This window comes from Antedon bifida, chromosome 2 (genome assembly GCF_963402885.1).
Source record: "Antedon bifida chromosome 2, ecAntBifi1.1, whole genome shotgun sequence".
Classification (NCBI taxonomy): Eukaryota; Metazoa; Echinodermata; class Crinoidea; order Comatulida; family Antedonidae; genus Antedon; species Antedon bifida.
Window position 1 is genome coordinate 4927346 of NC_136227.1, and position 18353 is coordinate 4945698.

Below are 18353 nucleotides of genomic sequence, written 5' to 3' on the forward strand. Positions count from 1 at the left end.
ACTTGTTCAGCATTTAGACATTTTACTGAAGTTGTCCAGCCAAGCTTTTTGACGATGTCAGAGCCGCGTAGCGTAAGTTACGCGTGATTTTTTGAAAACCTTAAATCGGTTATAACTTCGAAACAAATGAATATTTTTTAACGTCATTTTCAGCCACATTTGCTTCACATCAATAGTTAACTTTTTTAACGCTACCGCAATTTGTAACATTAGAAAGTGCGCGCGTAAATGGCGTTTGAAATTTTAAAATGCTTCAAATCAATTTCTGATTAAATTAGTGCACGATTCAGGTCAATTTAAGCGTTAAAAAAATTACCACTGGTGCGCACATTTTTACGCGCGCACGGCGCAGGGAATACGTATGAGCATTTCTTTTACACGATTTGTGTTTTTAAATCTTCAGTTAACAATTTTGCGTTATTTTATTCACTATTCAACTTGAAATGGCGTTCCACGAGCACGTTAAACATGACTGGTTGCGCACGTAAAATGTCTAATAATTGTGAAAATGTTGCAAAATATGTCTACTTTTAAAAATGATACAGTTCATCAGAATGAAAGGTTACCCCCATTTTTTATTTTATTTTCTTGCAGTGTATATATCATAGGTGTGATTTATTATAGTGTTGAATGCTAAAACGTGTTTGATGGCTACATTATGTGCATATTAAATATCATTTTTGAAATTTTGATCATCAAACAAACACTAACATTTTCAAAGAGCAAAACTATCAACATAACGTTTATCTTTTTTCTTCACATGTTAATATATAAAACTTGAAAGTATGAACTTTTATAATATGTTACTGTTTTAAATGTGTGAAGATTTCATCATAGTAAAAATTATGATTTAGTTTGATAGGTAATAATCAACTTGCATCGAGGGGTTCACGACATACCGAATGAACGAGTAATTGTTCTTCGGATTTTCATCAGCAGGTGCTCATATGGCTCGATGTGTAGTGCAACCGACTTTGGTATCAGAGGTACCGGGATCGAATCCAGTCGTGGGAAAATAATTAAATAAAAGGATTTATTTGCTTATTACACTGAAAGGGAGTTTTATTTTCGAATAGGCTACTTTTTGGAAAAGTCACGATTGAAAAGTACTTGAATGCGCAAGATACGTTTGTTGCGGGCGGATAACCAAACTCGTCCTCAAGTGACGAGTTTAGATCTAGTTATTATTCTTCTTTCTTTCTCAGATTTTGTGCACGCGTTTTCTCTTCAACGTGTTAACATAACATGTTGCAACTTGGTCAACATTTAGACATTTAACTGAAGATGTTCAGCCAAGCTTTTGGACGCTGTCAGATCCGCGTAGCGTAAGTCACGCGCGATTTTCTGAAAATCTTAAATTTCTGATTAAATTAGAGCACGATTCAGGTCATTTTAAGCGTTTAAAAAATTGCCACTGGTGCGCACATTTTTACGCGCGCACGGCGCAGGCAACACGTATGAGCATTTCTTTTACACGATTTGTGTTTTTAAATCTTCGGTTAACAATTTTACGTTATTTTATTCACTTTTCAACTTGAAATGGCGTTCTACGAGCACGTTAAACATGACAGGTTGCGCACGAAAACGTCAACAAATTGTGAAAATGTTCCAAAATATGTCTACTTTTAAAAATGAAACAGTTCACCAGAATGCAAGGTTACCCCCATTTTTTATTTTATTTTCTTGCAGTGTATGAATCATAGGTCTAATTTATAATAGTCTTGAATGTTAAAAAGTGTTTGATGGCTACATTATTTGCATATTAAATGTAATTTTTGAAATAATTATCATCAAACAAACATAAACATATTCAAAGAGTAAAACAATAAACATAACGTTTATCTTTTTTCTTTACATGTTAATATATAAAACTTGAAAGTATGCACTTTCATAATATGTGACTGTTTAAAATTTGTGAAGATTTCATCATAGTAAAAATTATGATTTAAGTTCGATATGTAATAATCAACTTGCATCGAGGGGGTTCACGACATACCGAATGAACGAGGATTCTTTCTTCGGATTTTCTTCACCAGGTGCTCATATGGCTCGATGTGTAGTGCAACCGACTTTGGTATCAGAGGTACCGGGTTCGAATCCCATCACGGGAAAACAATCAATGAAAAGGATTTATTAGGTTATTACACTGAATGGGCAGTTTTAATTTTGAATAGGCTACTTTTTTGGAAAAGTCATGATTGAAAAGTACTTGAATGCGCAAGATACGTTTGTTGCGGGCGGATAACCAAACTCGTCCTCAAGTGACGAGTTTAAGATCTAGTTTATTTATTCTTTCCTTAGCACTATTTTGTCCGTGAATTATCTTGGCATCAGTTTCATCTGGCTAAGTCAATTTTTCAGAGTATATTCCTTATGGCCAGGAATCGATGTGGTCATGTTTTCACGGTGCGCAATCATAAATTACGCGGTCTACGCGCGATTTAATGAAATCACGTTTGTAATCATATCTTCACAAGCATGAATCACTTTTAAACAAAATTTGGTACTCATAAATTTCAGGTCATATTTCATCATATGGCAATATAATTACGTGCGTAGCGCATATAACGCATGCGTACGCGCGCTTAAAAGTTTTAAAATTGTCAAAATTTATTTTCGATGAAATTAGAGTACGTTTCAGGCAATTTTAAGCGTTTAAAAAATTGCCACGAGTGCGCAGAATTTTGCACGCGCACTGCGCGTTAAACGTTAATGCGCACTCTTTTTGCCCGATTTCTGTTTTACAATCTTTCTTTAATAATATCATCATATTTGATTCACTTTTCAACTCGAAATTGCGTTATACAAGCACGTCAAAAGTGACAGGCTACGCACGTATAAGTTAACAAAATAGTGAAAATATGCTAAATTTTAAAATTAATATATATCGTCAGAATGCTGGGGAACACCTATTTTTTATTTCATTTTCTTGAAGTGTATGTATCATATGTATGATTTATTATCAAATTAAGAGAACAAAAGTTGATTAAGTCATCATTAATTGCATATTGAATTAAAAAAAATTAATTTCGACAATCAAACAAATTTTGACATTTTCTTAGGCCGAAATAACAAACTTAACATTAACTTTCTTTCTTAAGAATTTCATATATTAAAGTTAAAAGTATATAGTTTGACAGTGCATCATTTTTTAAAATTTTTAAAGATGTCATCATAGTAATAAATTATAATTCATTGCGGTATGTAATAATCTATCTGCACCAAAGTGGCTACTGAATAGTAAATACACGGAGGAATCATTCTACATGTTTTAGTAAGTTGCGTATGGCTCGGTGGTCTGTGCTCGTGTCTATAGCATTCAAGGTACCGAGATCGAGCCTCACTTTGGGTAACGAAACGAAATAAGATTTTTTTTTATTATTTGTATTGTTTGTTCAATTTTATTTCTTAGTGTATAGATTATACACATGATTTATAATGAAATCTAGATAAAAAGAAACTTATGTCAAGATTCAAGATTCAAGAAATTTTATTTGTCCATAAAAATGGAAATTCACTTTGCTTGGTAGATTAAAACAACAATATTGCAAACAATTTAAAACGTGCAGTATTATAACAGATTAAAAAACTTATGTCTTTATTATTATGTAACAAATGTGGTTTATGACATTATACGCAGAGGGATCTTTGATCGGATTGCGATACCGGCTATTGTATTTGCGTTAGTAAGATCCTAGCATATATTATAAATAATTAAAGATTCTGAGAAAATCAATCAATCAATATATCTTTTACAAATCAATTATCTTTATTTTAATCAATGCATATAACCTATAATTCGTCATAGTGACGAATTAAATCTAGTTTATTTATTCTTTCCTTAGCACTATTTTGTCCGTGAATTATCTTGGCATCAGTTTCATCTAGCTAAGTCAATTTTTCAGAGTATATTCCTTATGGCCAGGAATCGATGTGGTCATGTTTTCACGGTGCGCAATCATAAATTACGCGGTCTACGCGCGATTTAATGAAATCACGTTTGTAATCATATCTTCACAAGCATGAATCACTTTTAAACAAAATTTGGTACTCATAAATTTCAGGTCATATTTCATCATATGACAATATAATTACGTGCGTAGCGCATATAACGCATGCGTACGCGCGCTTAAAAGTTTTAAAATTGTCAAAATTTATTTTCGATGAAATTAGAGTACGTTTCAGGCAATTTTAAGCGTTTAAAAAATTGCCACGAGTGCGCAGAATTTTGCACGCGCACTGCGCGTTAAACGTTAATGCGCACTCTTTTTGCCCGATTTCTGTTTTACAATCTTTCTTTAATAATATCATCATATTTGATTCACTTTTCAACTCGAAATTGCGTTATACAAGCACGTCAAAAGTGACAGGCTACGCACGTATAAGTTAACAAAATAGTGAAAATATGCTAAATTTTAAAATTAATATATATCGTCAGAATGCTGGGGAACACCTATTTTTTATTTTATTTTCTTGAAGTGTATGTATCATATGTATGATTTATTATCAAATTAAGAGAACAAAAGTTGATTAAGTCATCATTAATTGCACATTGAATTAAAAAAAAAATTAATTTCGACAATCAAACAAATTTTGACATTTTCTTAGGCCGAAATAACAAACTTAACATTAACTTTCTTTTTTAAGAATTTCATATATTAAAGTTAAAAGTATATAGTTTGACAGTGCATCATTTTTTTAAATTTTTAAAGATGTCATCATAGTAATAAATTATAATTCATTGCGGTATGTAATAATCTATCTGCACCAAGGTGGCTACTGAATAGTAAATACACGGAGGAATCATTCTACATGTTTTAGTAAGTTGCGTATGGCTCGGTGGTCTGTGCTCGTGTCTATAGCATTCAAGGTACCGAGATCGAGCCTCACCTTGGGTAACGAAACGAAATAAGATTTTTTTTTATTATTTGTATTGTTTGTTCAATTTTATTTCTTAGTGTATAGATTATACACATGATTTATAATGAAATCTAGATAAAAAGAAACTTATGTCTTTATTATTATGTAACAAATGTGGTTTATGACATTATACGCAGAGGGATCTTTGATCGGATTGCGATACCGGCTATTGTATTTGCGTTAGTAAGATCCTAGCATATATTATAAATAATTAAAGATTCTGAGAAAATCAATCAATCAATATATCTTTTACAAATCAATTATCTTTATTTTAATCAATGCATATAACCTATAATTCGTCATAGTGACGAATTAAATCTAGTTGTACTTGTTATGATCATCACTCTTTTATAAGTGGCACAATATGTTTATTATTCACGGATTTTATTTGTAATTGTCTGCATAATCCCCACCAGGTACCAATAAATCTAAACGCTAAACAACTTATGTCGAGATTTTTATAAGGCCCAATAAAGTAGTGATGTTATGTTTATGACACACAAATGTACTTGATACATGTTAAATTGTTTCGCAGAATTTGCTTATGAAACTGTAAAAGTTATAGATACAATACCGATCGGTGACCTGAAAGTGGATAATAATAATATTGTCAAATTGACAATATCAATACATATATAACATACCTTGGTAGTTTAAGAACATACATTGCATGTTAAACCTGTTACAAACGCTCGAGTTTTGTTGTGGTATCAAATGTTGCTAAACCTGTTACAAACGCTCGAGTTTTGTTGTGGTATCAAATGTTGCTAAACCTGTTACAAACGCTCGAGTTTTTTTGTGGTATCAAATGTTGCTAAACCTGTTACAAACGCTGAGGGTTTTGTGGTATAAAATGTTGCTAAACCTGTTACAACCGCTCGAGTTTTGTTGTGATATAAAATGTTGCTAAACCTGTTACAACCGCTCGAGTTTGTTGTGGTATAAAATTTTGCTAAACCTGTTACAAACACTCAGGTTTGTTGTGGTATAAAATGTTGCTAAACCTGTAGCAAACGCTCGAGTTTGTTGTGGTATCAAAATGTTGCTAAACCTGTTACAAACGCTCGAGTTTGTTGTGGTAAAAATGTTACCAAACGCTCGAGTTTGTTGTTTTGTTATTTGTTTTTCATGTAACTCTATAAATACAGAGAAATTGATTATACTTCCTCCTAGTTATAAATAATAATCCGAACTGACAAACGTTTCATAAAATAAATATCATTGACAAACACATATTCATTGTGTTATTAGGTTATATGCATGATATGCATATAACCTCTTGATTCTGTCAGGATCTTTATTTATTCTTTCCTTAGCACTATTTTGTCCGTGAATTATCTTGGCATCAGTTTCATCTAGCTAAGTCAATTTTTCAGAGTATATTCCTTATGGCCAGGAATCGAGGTGGTCATGTTTTCACGGTGCGCAATCATAAATTACGCGGTCTACGCGCGATTTAATGAAATCACGTTTGTAATCATATCTTCACATGCATGAATCACTTTTAAACAAAATTTGGTACTCATAAATTTCAGGTCATATTTCATCATATGGCAATATAATTACGTGCGTAGCGCATATAACGCATGCGTACGCGCGCTTAAAAGTTTTAAAATTGTCAAAATTTATTTTCGATGAAATTAGAGTACGTTTCAGGCAATTTTAAGCGTTAAAAAATTGCCACGAGTGCGCAGAATTTTGCACGCGCACTGCGCGTTAAACGGTAATGCGCACTATTTTTTCCCGATTTATGTTTTACAACCTTTGTTTAATAATATCATCATATTTGATTCACTTTTCAACTCGAAATTGCGTTATACGAGCACGTCAAAAGTGACAGGCTACGCACGTATAAGTTAACAAAATAGTGAAAATATGCTAAATTTTAAAATTAATATATATCGTCAGAATGCTGGGGAACACCTATTTTTTATTTCATTTTCTTGAAGTGTATGTATCATATGTATGATTTATTATCAAATTAAGAGAACAAAAGTTGATTAAGTCATCATTAATTGCATATTGAATTAAAAAAAATTAATTTCGACAATCAAACAAATTTTGACATTTTCTTAGGCCGAAATAACAAACTTAACATTAACTTTCTTTCTTAAGAAGTTCATATATTAAAGTTAAAAGTATATAGTTTGACAGTGCATCATTTTTTTAAATTTTTAAAGATGTCATCATAGTAAAAAATTATAATTCATTGCGGTATGTAATAATCTATCTGCACCAAAGTGGCTACTGAATAGTAAATACACGGAGGAATCTTTATACATGTTTTAGTAAGTTGTGTATGGCTCGGTGGTCTGTGCTCGTGTCTATGGCATTCAAGGTACCGAGATCGAGCCTCACCTTGGGTAACGAAACGAAATAAGATTTTTTTTAATTATTTGTATTTCAATTTTATTTCTTAGTGTATAGATTATACACATGATTTATAATGAAATCTAGATAAAAAGAAACTTATGTCTTTATTATTATGTAACAAATGTGGTTTATGACATTATGCGCAGAGGGATCTTTGATCGGATTGCGATACCGGCTATTGTATTTGCGTTAGCAAGATCCTAGCATATATTATAAATAATTAAAGATTCTGAGAAAATCAATCAATCAATATATCTTTTACAAATCAATTATCTTTATTTTAATCAATGCATATAACCTATAATTCGTCATAGTGACGAATTAAATCTAGTTTTATATTGTGTTTGCAGAAAGCAATTTCAGTGTTCACCAACCATTACTAATAATTCTTTCATAACAAACTATTACACTTAACTAACAATACCTGCCTATTTCCTTAAGTCTAGAATAAGTTAATACTCGTAATCACTTAAGCTTAGATGCTGGTATAGAAAACCACAATTCAATGTAAAGAAAGATATTATTGTACAAAAATAACGTTGTGTTACATACATCCGTTTCACTATGAAAAATTTAGCTTAATGCTGATACAGCATCTGATGATTGTGCCTTTATGTGAATATACTACATAATACTTAAAGGTGTATTGTCCCCTGAAAAAATAATTCTTAAACATTTTTTTTGTTGAATATGCTATTTTAATGTCACCTAATAGTTATCCACTTTGACCAAAAATTGGATAAAAAATGTATTTACCTAAAAAACTGTAATTTAAAGCAAAAAATAGGCTGCTGCCAGCCAATTATTTTGTCATTTCATAAGTGAAAAACGTTTTTTTTCTACGAAAGTGATTAACTTTATTAAAACTACAAAATAATCTCTTCAAAATCTGATTTTATTAATCTTTATTTTTCATGTTTTGGGGGACAATACATTTAAAGCATGGTTCAAATTAAAGACGCAACGACGTATCGACGCAAAGTGCCATATTACGTATTACAAGTGGGAACCGTCGCTACCGGGAAATCAATCTAGCTTAACATTGAATCAAGAAGTCTCATGTAACTGAATCAATCTAGCTTAACATTGAATCAACAAGTCTCATGTAACTGAATCAATCTAGCTTAACATTGAATCAAGAAGTCTCATGTAACTGAATCAATCTAGCTTAACATTGAATCAACAAGTCTCATGTAACTGAATCAATCTAGCTTAACATTGAATCAACAAGTCTCATGTAACTGAATCAATCTAGCTTAACATTGAATCAACAAGTCTCATGTAACTGAATCAATCTAGCTTAACATTGAATCAACAAGTCTCATGTAACTGAATCAATCTAGCTTAACATTGAATCAACAAGTCTCATGTAACTGAATCAATCTAGCTTAACATTGAATCAACAAGTCTCATGTAACTGAATCAATCTAGCTTAACATTGAATCAACAAGTCTCATGTAACTGAATCAATCTAGCTTAACATTGAATCAACAAGTCTCATGTAACTGAATCAATCTAGCTTAACATTGAATCAACAAGTCTCTCATAATGTAACTGAATTACAGAATGTGTTATATAACTAATATTTATTTGTTATATAAATATTTATTTTGACTTGAATCACGTTACATGTAGTGAGCTTCTTTCGATTTGCGACGACAGCCAAACTACGTCATATTTATTGTGGGAATGTGGGAATATTTGGACGTTTGTTCTTGCTTTCTGGTCGAGGCTACGACCGACCATATCATGGCCTAGTTGGTCGTAGGTCCCGGCCCAAATCGAAATCTCCATTATTGTATATTAGGCCTATATAACACCTAACTAAATGTCACTTGATTGGACTATTGTGGGTGACATAGCGTGCAATAGTAGGCAGTATTGAACGGTCGTTCACTAGTACTTTTTATCTCTATTTTTCGCGTACGAAGAAAATATGTTTTCGCAAATCGAAAGCTCACTATTATAATATTTTATTTCACTCAAAGTTATATAATATCGAATATCGAAGTTTCGGATCTGAAGTTTTGTGTCAATAAAGGTCTAACATTATCCAACACTCAACCTTGCCAAATTCTAGGAGAGTTATTATTATATTGACTTAATACAAAATCGGAAATAACTCTCTAAAATTATTTTTAAGAAGTGTAATTGTTGATTATCGAAATTTGTCGAGTCAATGGGTAATATAGGAAGTGAAAGAAATCAATTGAACTTGCTAAAGGTACCGTACAATAACAGTGTTGTTACAAAAGTAGTATCGTAATAATACGACATGAAAGTAAGTAGAGCGATTACTTTTAGCTAGGTCTACATTTTGATAGTAATGATAATTAATAATCAAATATTTATATTGCGCCAAAGTTTTTAAATTAAGTTTAAAAGACTCTGAAGTGGGTGTATGTTTGACAAAAAGTGAGTGTTTTTGTTTTTTTGTTTTTTTTTTTATCAAAGAGAGAATGCAACGAATTCAACGAAAAAGTGCGTCCGGCGTATAAGTCTTAAAGCCTTGTCTACACTATCAAACTTTATGTGACAAAAAAGGTTTGATGTGCCCTTAGGCCTATATGGTATTGATATGCCCAAACATGGTACTGATATGACATCATCATGTCCATTATGAGCACATCACATTTTGTTGTCTCCTAAACTTTTATAGTGTAGACAGATCTTAAGAACAACGGATATAGGGTCATCATACCTTCATTGGCTCTCGTTAAACATAAGAAGAATAACATCTTTATTTTATTACCGTTGACCCGACATGTGCCATTTCGAACGATATATGACGGCAGACGTCACATCATGAATATTCATGTGAGGATTCAGGCCCTCTATAGTTTCTGCCTTAACCTAATAGGAAAAAAAATAATGCATTCTGGACACAGAATTCCGTAGGACTGTTGCGAAAAAGTTGTTCCTTAACCACTTCCCTAGACAATTCGGTTCAGGTCTGGCACAACATTTCGCCACCTTGACCATCCTAACTCTGGTTAAGTTAGCACGGACTTTGTTCTTGTATAGGCTTGTTGTTTGTCATTTTTTGATTTCTCTAAAAATGCGACGAGGAAATGGAACATATTATTAGGAACAAGTTGGACGGGGAAAATAACAAAGCTTTAAGCGTTGAAGAAATAAAGATATATTTCGTTATTTAACGGTGAGTTAATGAAGGTATGATAGCCGGAGTGATGATGAGGGCGTGGAGTAAGCGTACACATGTTGGTAGCAGAATGCTGTTCCCTTTACCGATTTCTCTAGACTATTCGGTTTAGGCCTGGAATTATTTAGACTATACATTTCGTCAGATTGACCATGCAAACTCTAAATTTGCCGCATATCCTTTGCTCTTGTTAAGCCTAAGTTTGTATGTAGGTGTTTCATAATTCTCATAAACATTTACTTAAGATTCTATTTATACGCATACTGTACAAAGGTAACCAACATGGAATATTAATCGACAAACTGTACTAATATGGTTAGTGTTTACGGTATCATAGCAACAACTAATATTAACAAACACTCATTTTCTTTTGATTATTTCTATTTCCACATATAGTATATTCAAACATACAAAATTATTTCTTGAAATTAACATCTATTATCTATTTCTACTAAAAACTATATTGCACGGTTCTTAATAAATTTGTGGCCAAAAGGCGGCCAAATTGTGCGATTAATTGAAATAATATTATTTATTTATTTATTTATTACTAATCCTATGAATACTTTTAGTTTATACGGTTTTTTTTCCTTTTTCTAATATAATTCCAACAATCCCATTATTTTCATATCAATCAGTCATGAGGTTCGATAGCTCTCGTTAATAAGGCTTCGATTTGCAACGATCGATCATACATGATGACGTGTTTAGGAAGCGAGGAAAGACGTTCCAATATCCCAGCATGCGCACAGTGAATGAAGACGTATTCGTCGCTTGCCCTCTCTAAAGATACTTCTATACCCCATAAAGTTATAACTATATGGTATTTCACGATTGAATCGAATAAGCAAAACCGATAACTGGATTTTGAAATGAATATACTTAAACTTAAATAATAAACCTACACAATATAATATATATTACAGTGTACAGCTGTACGAACAATATCATCGGTTGAGGTAAGCATATTTTGGTAACGTCTGAAACGGAGTCTATTAAACTTTAGTAGGGTGAAGTTTTAAGAGGGCGCTACACACAATAATAAAACATAGTTGTGTGGTTATACCATGAAGCTATAAAATTAGTCTAATTTTATAGCTCCATGGTTATACCCAATGAGCTTAATGTATTGATTTGCCACTAAGCAAATTTATAAAACGTTTGTTAGTTCGCATGTATTTAAATCTCCACATCTACTTATTATCGCAACCAATGTTTTACTCGCACAAATAGTGAACAACAACGTGCTGTATCGACACGGAACACAACTCAACTCAAAGGAACTGGTTTCGAAAGCGCTTGTGTAGACTACTTTCGAGCAACACAGTTTAGTTGAGTTCAGTGTCGACAGAAGCGAACAAAATAACGTACTATAAATAGGCCTATATCAATATATAAACACAACAGGCAAAGAACATTAATTCTAAACCGCCCGGTGATATACTGACATTTAATTAATTAATTTGAAACGATAAGATGATGAAATCTGTGAGAATGAGAAATATATATATACTTTTTCTCATTCTCACAGATTTCCTCATCTTTATCGTTTCAAATTAATTAATTAAATTTCAGTATATCACCGGGCGGTTTCGAATTAATGTTCATTGCCTAATGTGTTTATATATATATATATATATATATACATAATTAATATGCAACATGATATATATATATATAACATAACGTCATTTTAATTTAAATTGTGACGCTTTTTTAACATTTTATACACTATGACGTCAAAAATAAATACAGTACAGAATTGGATTGATTGAAAAAATAATATTATAGTCTCACTCTACGTCCCTGGTAAAACTCACTGGAACTTAAACAGTGAGAGTTGTATCATCAATCAGTCCTCCATTACTAATAATGTTAAAGATATATTGTCCCCTGAAAAATATTTTTTTGTGTAAAATATGCCATTTATGAACATAATAGTTATAAGTTAACTTGGATGAAGAATTGGATCGAAATAAAATATATTTTAAAATTAAAACAAAACAAAATCTGTAATTTAAAGCAACAATCAGACAAATAAATATAATCATTTATATTTTCTTTTTATAAATGAAATCATTATTTTTGTTCGTTGTCTACCAAAGTGAATAACTTTATTAAAACTGAAAAATGGCCTATGGCAAAGTCAGATTTTATTAATCTCAATTTCCATGTTTTAGGGGTATACAATGCATCTTTAATAGCTATGTAGCACAATTCATAATAAATTAATTACAGACGAAATTATATACAGTATACAAATATACATAGGTTGTACAAATTGTACGATTGAAGAAACTCGAGCGGCTTTTTTTAAACGCCCTCTACATCTAACCAAATGTTGTACAAATTGTACGGTTGAAGAAACTCGAGCGGCTTTTTTTAAACGCCCTCTACATCTAATCAAATTAAATGTAGGATTTTGTACTCTGTATGCTACAGACTGATTGCCCACGTCCGTCCCTATTCTTGGATCCTTTCTTGTAGGCCGCCAGGTACAACATCGTCAACACCATAAATGCTTCGACCAATCTATTGAACGTAAAGATACCTTATGTTATTAGGTTAAAACTTTAGTATAAAGTGTTGCCAATCGAATTTTGTTTGGTAACTGTCCACAAATTGTCGGGGAACTTCGACCTGCGACGATTTACGAACGATACTCATTATGATGTCGTTGTTCGTCGTCTGGGCCAGACTACTGTATGTGCCTATGACTCGAGCGAGGAAGCACGTCATAAATGTCCTCGCATGTGGATTGGGTCCACTTTCGCAACGCATGAATGGATACGTAAACGCGCCGGCAAGTAATTTGACCAATCACGACGCGATAGATTATCAGTTGTAATTGGTCAACTCACTTGCATTGTGCCTACGTCATTGCTTTTACTGCACTTATACTGTACGTTTAAGTGGGAAGAACTAAGCCTTTAAGATGACATAATCTGTCAGGCTACTTGGTTATCGCAAATCGAAATCTTCCTATAAAGTAGTATAGAATTATTGATTTACTTATTAGTAGTATTGTTATACTTGCCTTGTTACAGATTCAAAGACGAACCAGAGTGTGAACCGACTCATTTTATCAGACAAATCAACAACAGGGTGTAAAATAAGAAGCATCGACAAACTGGTGAATATTGCAATCAGAACATGAAACAGCACTGACGCTCTAGCCACGTATACAAGTTTGACGCGTCTAGGGTTTATGTTTGAAGTGCTCACAAAGAGCCAACACGTGTACTTGTTCTTCTTTGGTTTTTTATTCGCCTGGGGATGAGACGCGCATACAACTGCGCGCGTGTCCATGTCCGTCACTATAATCTTCCGAAGAATGTACATAAATAAACCAATAACAATCATACACCAGACGACAGTTAGAAAGTGGCAGACTACAAGCATGATACACGCATGCGTAAAAACAACTAACACGCTAAAGACGACAACGAAAATGATGTGTGCCGAGATGACGAAGACAATCCATGTGTAACTAAACAGCCGCTTGTTGATGTGTCTCGGTTTGTAACTCTCCACCAACGCTTGTATGAGGAAGGTATAACATGACGTAATGAACGGGAAGGCTAGATCAGCCAACAATCGATAAAACAATATCGGTATCCGTTGATGTATCCCGTACGGATCAATAGTCATAAATAAACATCGCGATACGCAGAATATTGTTATGGTAACCAGTAAAGTTGCAAGAAATGGTGTGATATCCTTTTTAATCTAAACAAAATAAAAGAAAATGATTATTGAACATTGATAAGGAATAGATAATCAATCAATATCGATTACTGATTAATCGATAGATCTAAATAAACTTATTTTTACTTCGATTTATTGATTAATTGGTTGATTATATTGATTAATCAGCAATGATCCATTGGTCAGTTATTTATCGATAAATTGATTAATGACTTATCGATTACTATCGATTGGTAATTGATTACGTTTTACCTTCAATCGAATCATAGAGATGATGGAGGCAACAGCAAGTATTGCAAAGATGATAGTAAAGATTATGATATGAATATATAACGCTATATCTTCCTCAATATGGCCATGGTAGACCTTTACACCACATTCCCTTGTCGTGTTCTCCATCTCCATCTGTAATTAAGAAAGAAGATTAAAATGTATTATTAGATGAACTGAGAAAATAACTAAGCTAAAGCTATAAACTAATGATCTCAGTGTTGTATCTCTACATGACTAATATTTTCCCCCAGTATGATAGTCAAATTCCGCAATACAGCAATGTCACATGTTCATATGTAATTCTTCTTTTTTTATCACGGAAGAGCACACTCGCCATTAAGGTAAGGTTTGGTTCCCACTAGGAACGATGGATTATGCGAACTGTCGCTTGTCAATGGTCAACTCGCTTACGTTGCGTCTATACGTCCTTGCGATTTGTCTCTAGTGGGAACAACGCTTTTAGCCTTGTTCACACTGACCGTAACACAAGAACGTAAGCGAATTGACAAATCACAAGTGACATTTGGAATAATCCATCGCCATTGGTCAATTCGCTTTGCGTTGGTACCTACGTCCTTGCATGAGCTTGGTTCACACTAGGACGCAACGTAAGCGCAACACAAGCGAGTTGACCAATGACAAACGACAGTTCGAATAATCCATCGATTGTGATTGGTCAACAGTAGGTCTACGTGTGTTAAGCTTACGTCTTTGCGTTGCATCCTAGTGGGAACCAAGCCATAGTGGGAACAAAGATGTATTGCATGATGGGTAGTAGGCCTACAATGTTGCGGATACTTTTAACTTATTATGAATCATATGATAACAAGGGGCGAATCTAGGAGAGGGCTAACTTAATAATATCAATTATAGTCTGTCAGAAATAGATACCAAAAAGTAGTTTTATTACGCCAACCTTAAGGCCCATTTACACTAGGACGATAACGATCGACGATAAGTATTGCATTTTTCATACATTAAACAAAAGAAATATAAAACTTTTCATTCTAGAACTATAGAATAATCATTTATGCTGTCTTTGATGAACATGATATTTTCACACGTCTAATCAAATGACGTCATGATTAGCAATAATATCGTGACAATACAACGATGTTATTGTTTTTATTTATCATGACGTCATTTGATTGGAATTTCAAAAATATTATTTTTATCAAAGACAGCATAAATGATTATCCTATAGTTCTAGAACGAAAACCTTTCAAATGTCTTTTGTTTTATGTAAAAAAAAATGCATGCTTATATATTTATCGTCGATCGTTATCGTCCTAGTGTAAATGGGCCTTTAGCCCGCTGTGTGAAGTACAGTATTCAGCATCTACCGTATTTATTTCAAACTGCTATAGTCCGACGAGATGGTTAGATATTCAACGGGTTTTGCTGAGGGGGGTCATTACCGACTTGGTATACAAAAGTATATTTTGTGCACCCTTGAAATTAGCATTTTTATAAAGCTTAATATTGTTACTAGGTAAGGGAAAATCCCCTGAAATTTTGAATAATAGGCTCTGCAAATGTTGCGTGCCTCGTCAAACAAAGGCGATTTGTCGTAAAATTCCATTTCAATTGTTTAATTGAACAATCAGTTTTCATTGATTTGTCACAATGAACCCCAGAGGGTAATGGTGGCAGTGGGTAAATACCTAATCGATTATAAATATGACGTGACCATTATTATTGGTCACACTGCACTATTGTTATTTAAAAAAAGTATTAAATTTACTCCTTGATGTCGTGTTATTTTAACGTGTAATGAAGCCTAATTTCTTGCTATAAAAAAAGAAATAATTCTTCGCATCTATTGCATTTGAAAAACGATTAAATCAACTTTGAATGTTATAGTTGTGGTTGCTGTAAAAACAGTGTGGAGCTTTTAAACACGTAGTTACATGTTTAGCGTGTTTAAAACCTAAACGTGTTTACAGCTACATGTTGTTTTCCTCCACTCGTTTAGCAGTCAACATGTCACTATTATGTTCAATTTCTCCACGTGTTTAGCAGTCAACATGTTTAGGTACGTGTTTGCGTTGCGCGCATACGATTTTTACACAAGAGCTCCGCACATGGCAAATTGAACACGTTTAAAACCTAAACGTGTCTCAACATGTTTAACAATCAACACGTCACTGATGTGATGTGTTGAGTTGAGAACAGACTACTACTATGTTTAGAATGTGTTTAGAACCTAAACATGTTTAAGGCTAAATGTGTGAAAAAGTTTGTACAAAACACATGTTTAAGGTCTAAACACTATTTTTACAGTGTATGTTCTTCTTCTTGCTTCAGGAATGCTAATTACAGGTTAATACTCATGGGACTAAAATACTTCACTGTACAGTATTATACCCTAGAGAATGCAATTCAATTGCGTAACACACACCTTGAACAATTGGAGGAAGTGATCAATTGAGAAATAAATGTTTTCCTTAGTGTGTAATAATCTAAAACAACTCTCACAAACATTTTAGGGGAAGTCCAGAAATACATTTTGCGTCACAGTGAATGATTTTATACTATGATTAAATACTTATATTTCTTTTTACAATAGCTTAGAAATCGATCAGAGTTTAATATCTTTTTCCGTGTCGAAAGTGGCGTCACTTCCGTGTTCCACTTTTAACTAGATTATCATCAGTCGCGGAATACCGGTAACCAATGTTTCATAAGAGCATCACACACACACTAGACATCTATTTATAGGGTAGGCCTACGGGGCAGGCAGACAGGTAGGAATAATATGTCAAAATAAAGACGAGACACAACTCAAGCATAATACTATTAGTATATTTTAATTTATAGAAATCCATTTTTTGTTTAAAGCAAAATGAAATGTACCGTCGTACTGCAGTATAAGTGTAAAAATAACAAACAAAAATTGATTATGCAATAAAACCCATATACCGCAGTTGAAATGTGTTTTCATTTCTTGCTATTACATAGATATCAATGTGCTGTTAAATATAGACGAACCTATGTCTCCCCACTTCCAACGCCCCTCACCCCCACCCCAACCTTTCCACAGCAACCATTGAATTTGTTAACTAAAGATGGACGCATCATTCAAATTTATTTTTTTATAAAAAAAAATGCCCTGGTCATATTAAATGTCGAGATGTCATGCTTCACAAAATATTTTAAAACGTTATAACTAAATGCACTTATTATAATGTGCAATAATCACATAATACATATAACAAATATACAGGTACAATATCTATACATTTTTTGTTTCTATCCTGTTTATGTTTAAAAAAAAATACAAATAATTAATGACGTTGCATGCTCAAGGCCGTAGCGAGAGGTTAAAAACAGACGAGGCAAAGATGCTTAAATATAGTTATTATATAAAATATGACGAGCTGTGCTGGGGGGGGGGGGGTTGCGGGGACGAGCGCCTCGTCTGTCTCATGCTGGCCATCCATCATCCTGATGCTAAATTTTCAAGGAAGGGCGCACAAAACAGACTATTTAAGCCTGAATATAATATATATATATACATAATAGACCACGCTTTTAAAAAAAAATCTGTATACATGTCGGAACAATACATTTAAAAAAAATATTATACCAGTATCTTTAAATTGTAAAATAAAAAATATTTAAAAAATAAATCATAGCTAGCACCAACCTGTATATATATAAGTTGTCCTTTTCGCCCCTTGCGAAAGTGAATTTAATTTCATGTGTTTAGCAACCACAGCGATAACCTAATCTGGCATAGTTTTTACAACGTGCGCCTTTAATTGTTCATGATTCTTCAGTAAGTGCTAATATGCATTCAACAGATTTGGTTGGTTGAAAGATAGAATAAAATTATATATAGAAAATACACAATCCGTTGTAGTATGATGACGTCATAGGCATTAATTCCTTGTGAAAAGGATTGTGCGCACGC

The 18353-nt window shown here is 33.0% G+C and overlaps 1 protein-coding gene across 1 annotated transcript; it reads right to left on the reverse strand.

Moving 5' to 3' along the window:
- Positions 1-12112: 12112 nt before the first annotated feature.
- Positions 12113-18237, reverse strand: LOC144834963 (uncharacterized). The gene is made up of 5 exons (XM_078689963.1): positions 18087-18237; positions 14417-14569; positions 13494-14185; positions 12324-12988; positions 12113-12271 (listed from the first exon to the last, which is right to left on the reverse strand). The coding sequence occupies exons 2-4, from the start codon at positions 14567-14569 to the stop codon at positions 12865-12867; spliced, it is 969 nt and encodes a 322-aa protein (XP_078546089.1). The 5' UTR covers positions 18087-18237; the 3' UTR covers positions 12113-12271; positions 12324-12864.
- Between the last annotated feature and the right edge of the window lie 116 nt (positions 18238-18353).

What these genes read in the sequence shown, in the direction of transcription:
- LOC144834963 (XM_078689963.1), bottom strand. Translation starts at nt 14,569, where the DNA reads ATGGAGATGGAGAACACGACAAGGGAATGTGGTGTAAAGGTCTACCAT. An exon ending in TCTCTATGATTCGATTGAAG is followed by an intron (nt 14,186 to 14,416) that starts GTAAAACGTAAT and finishes TATTTTGTTTAG; the next exon opens with ATTAAAAAGGATATCACACC. An exon ending in GTCTTTGAATCTGTAACAAG is followed by an intron (nt 12,989 to 13,493) that starts GCAAGTATAACA and finishes TACGTTCAATAG; the next exon opens with ATTGGTCGAAGCATTTATGG.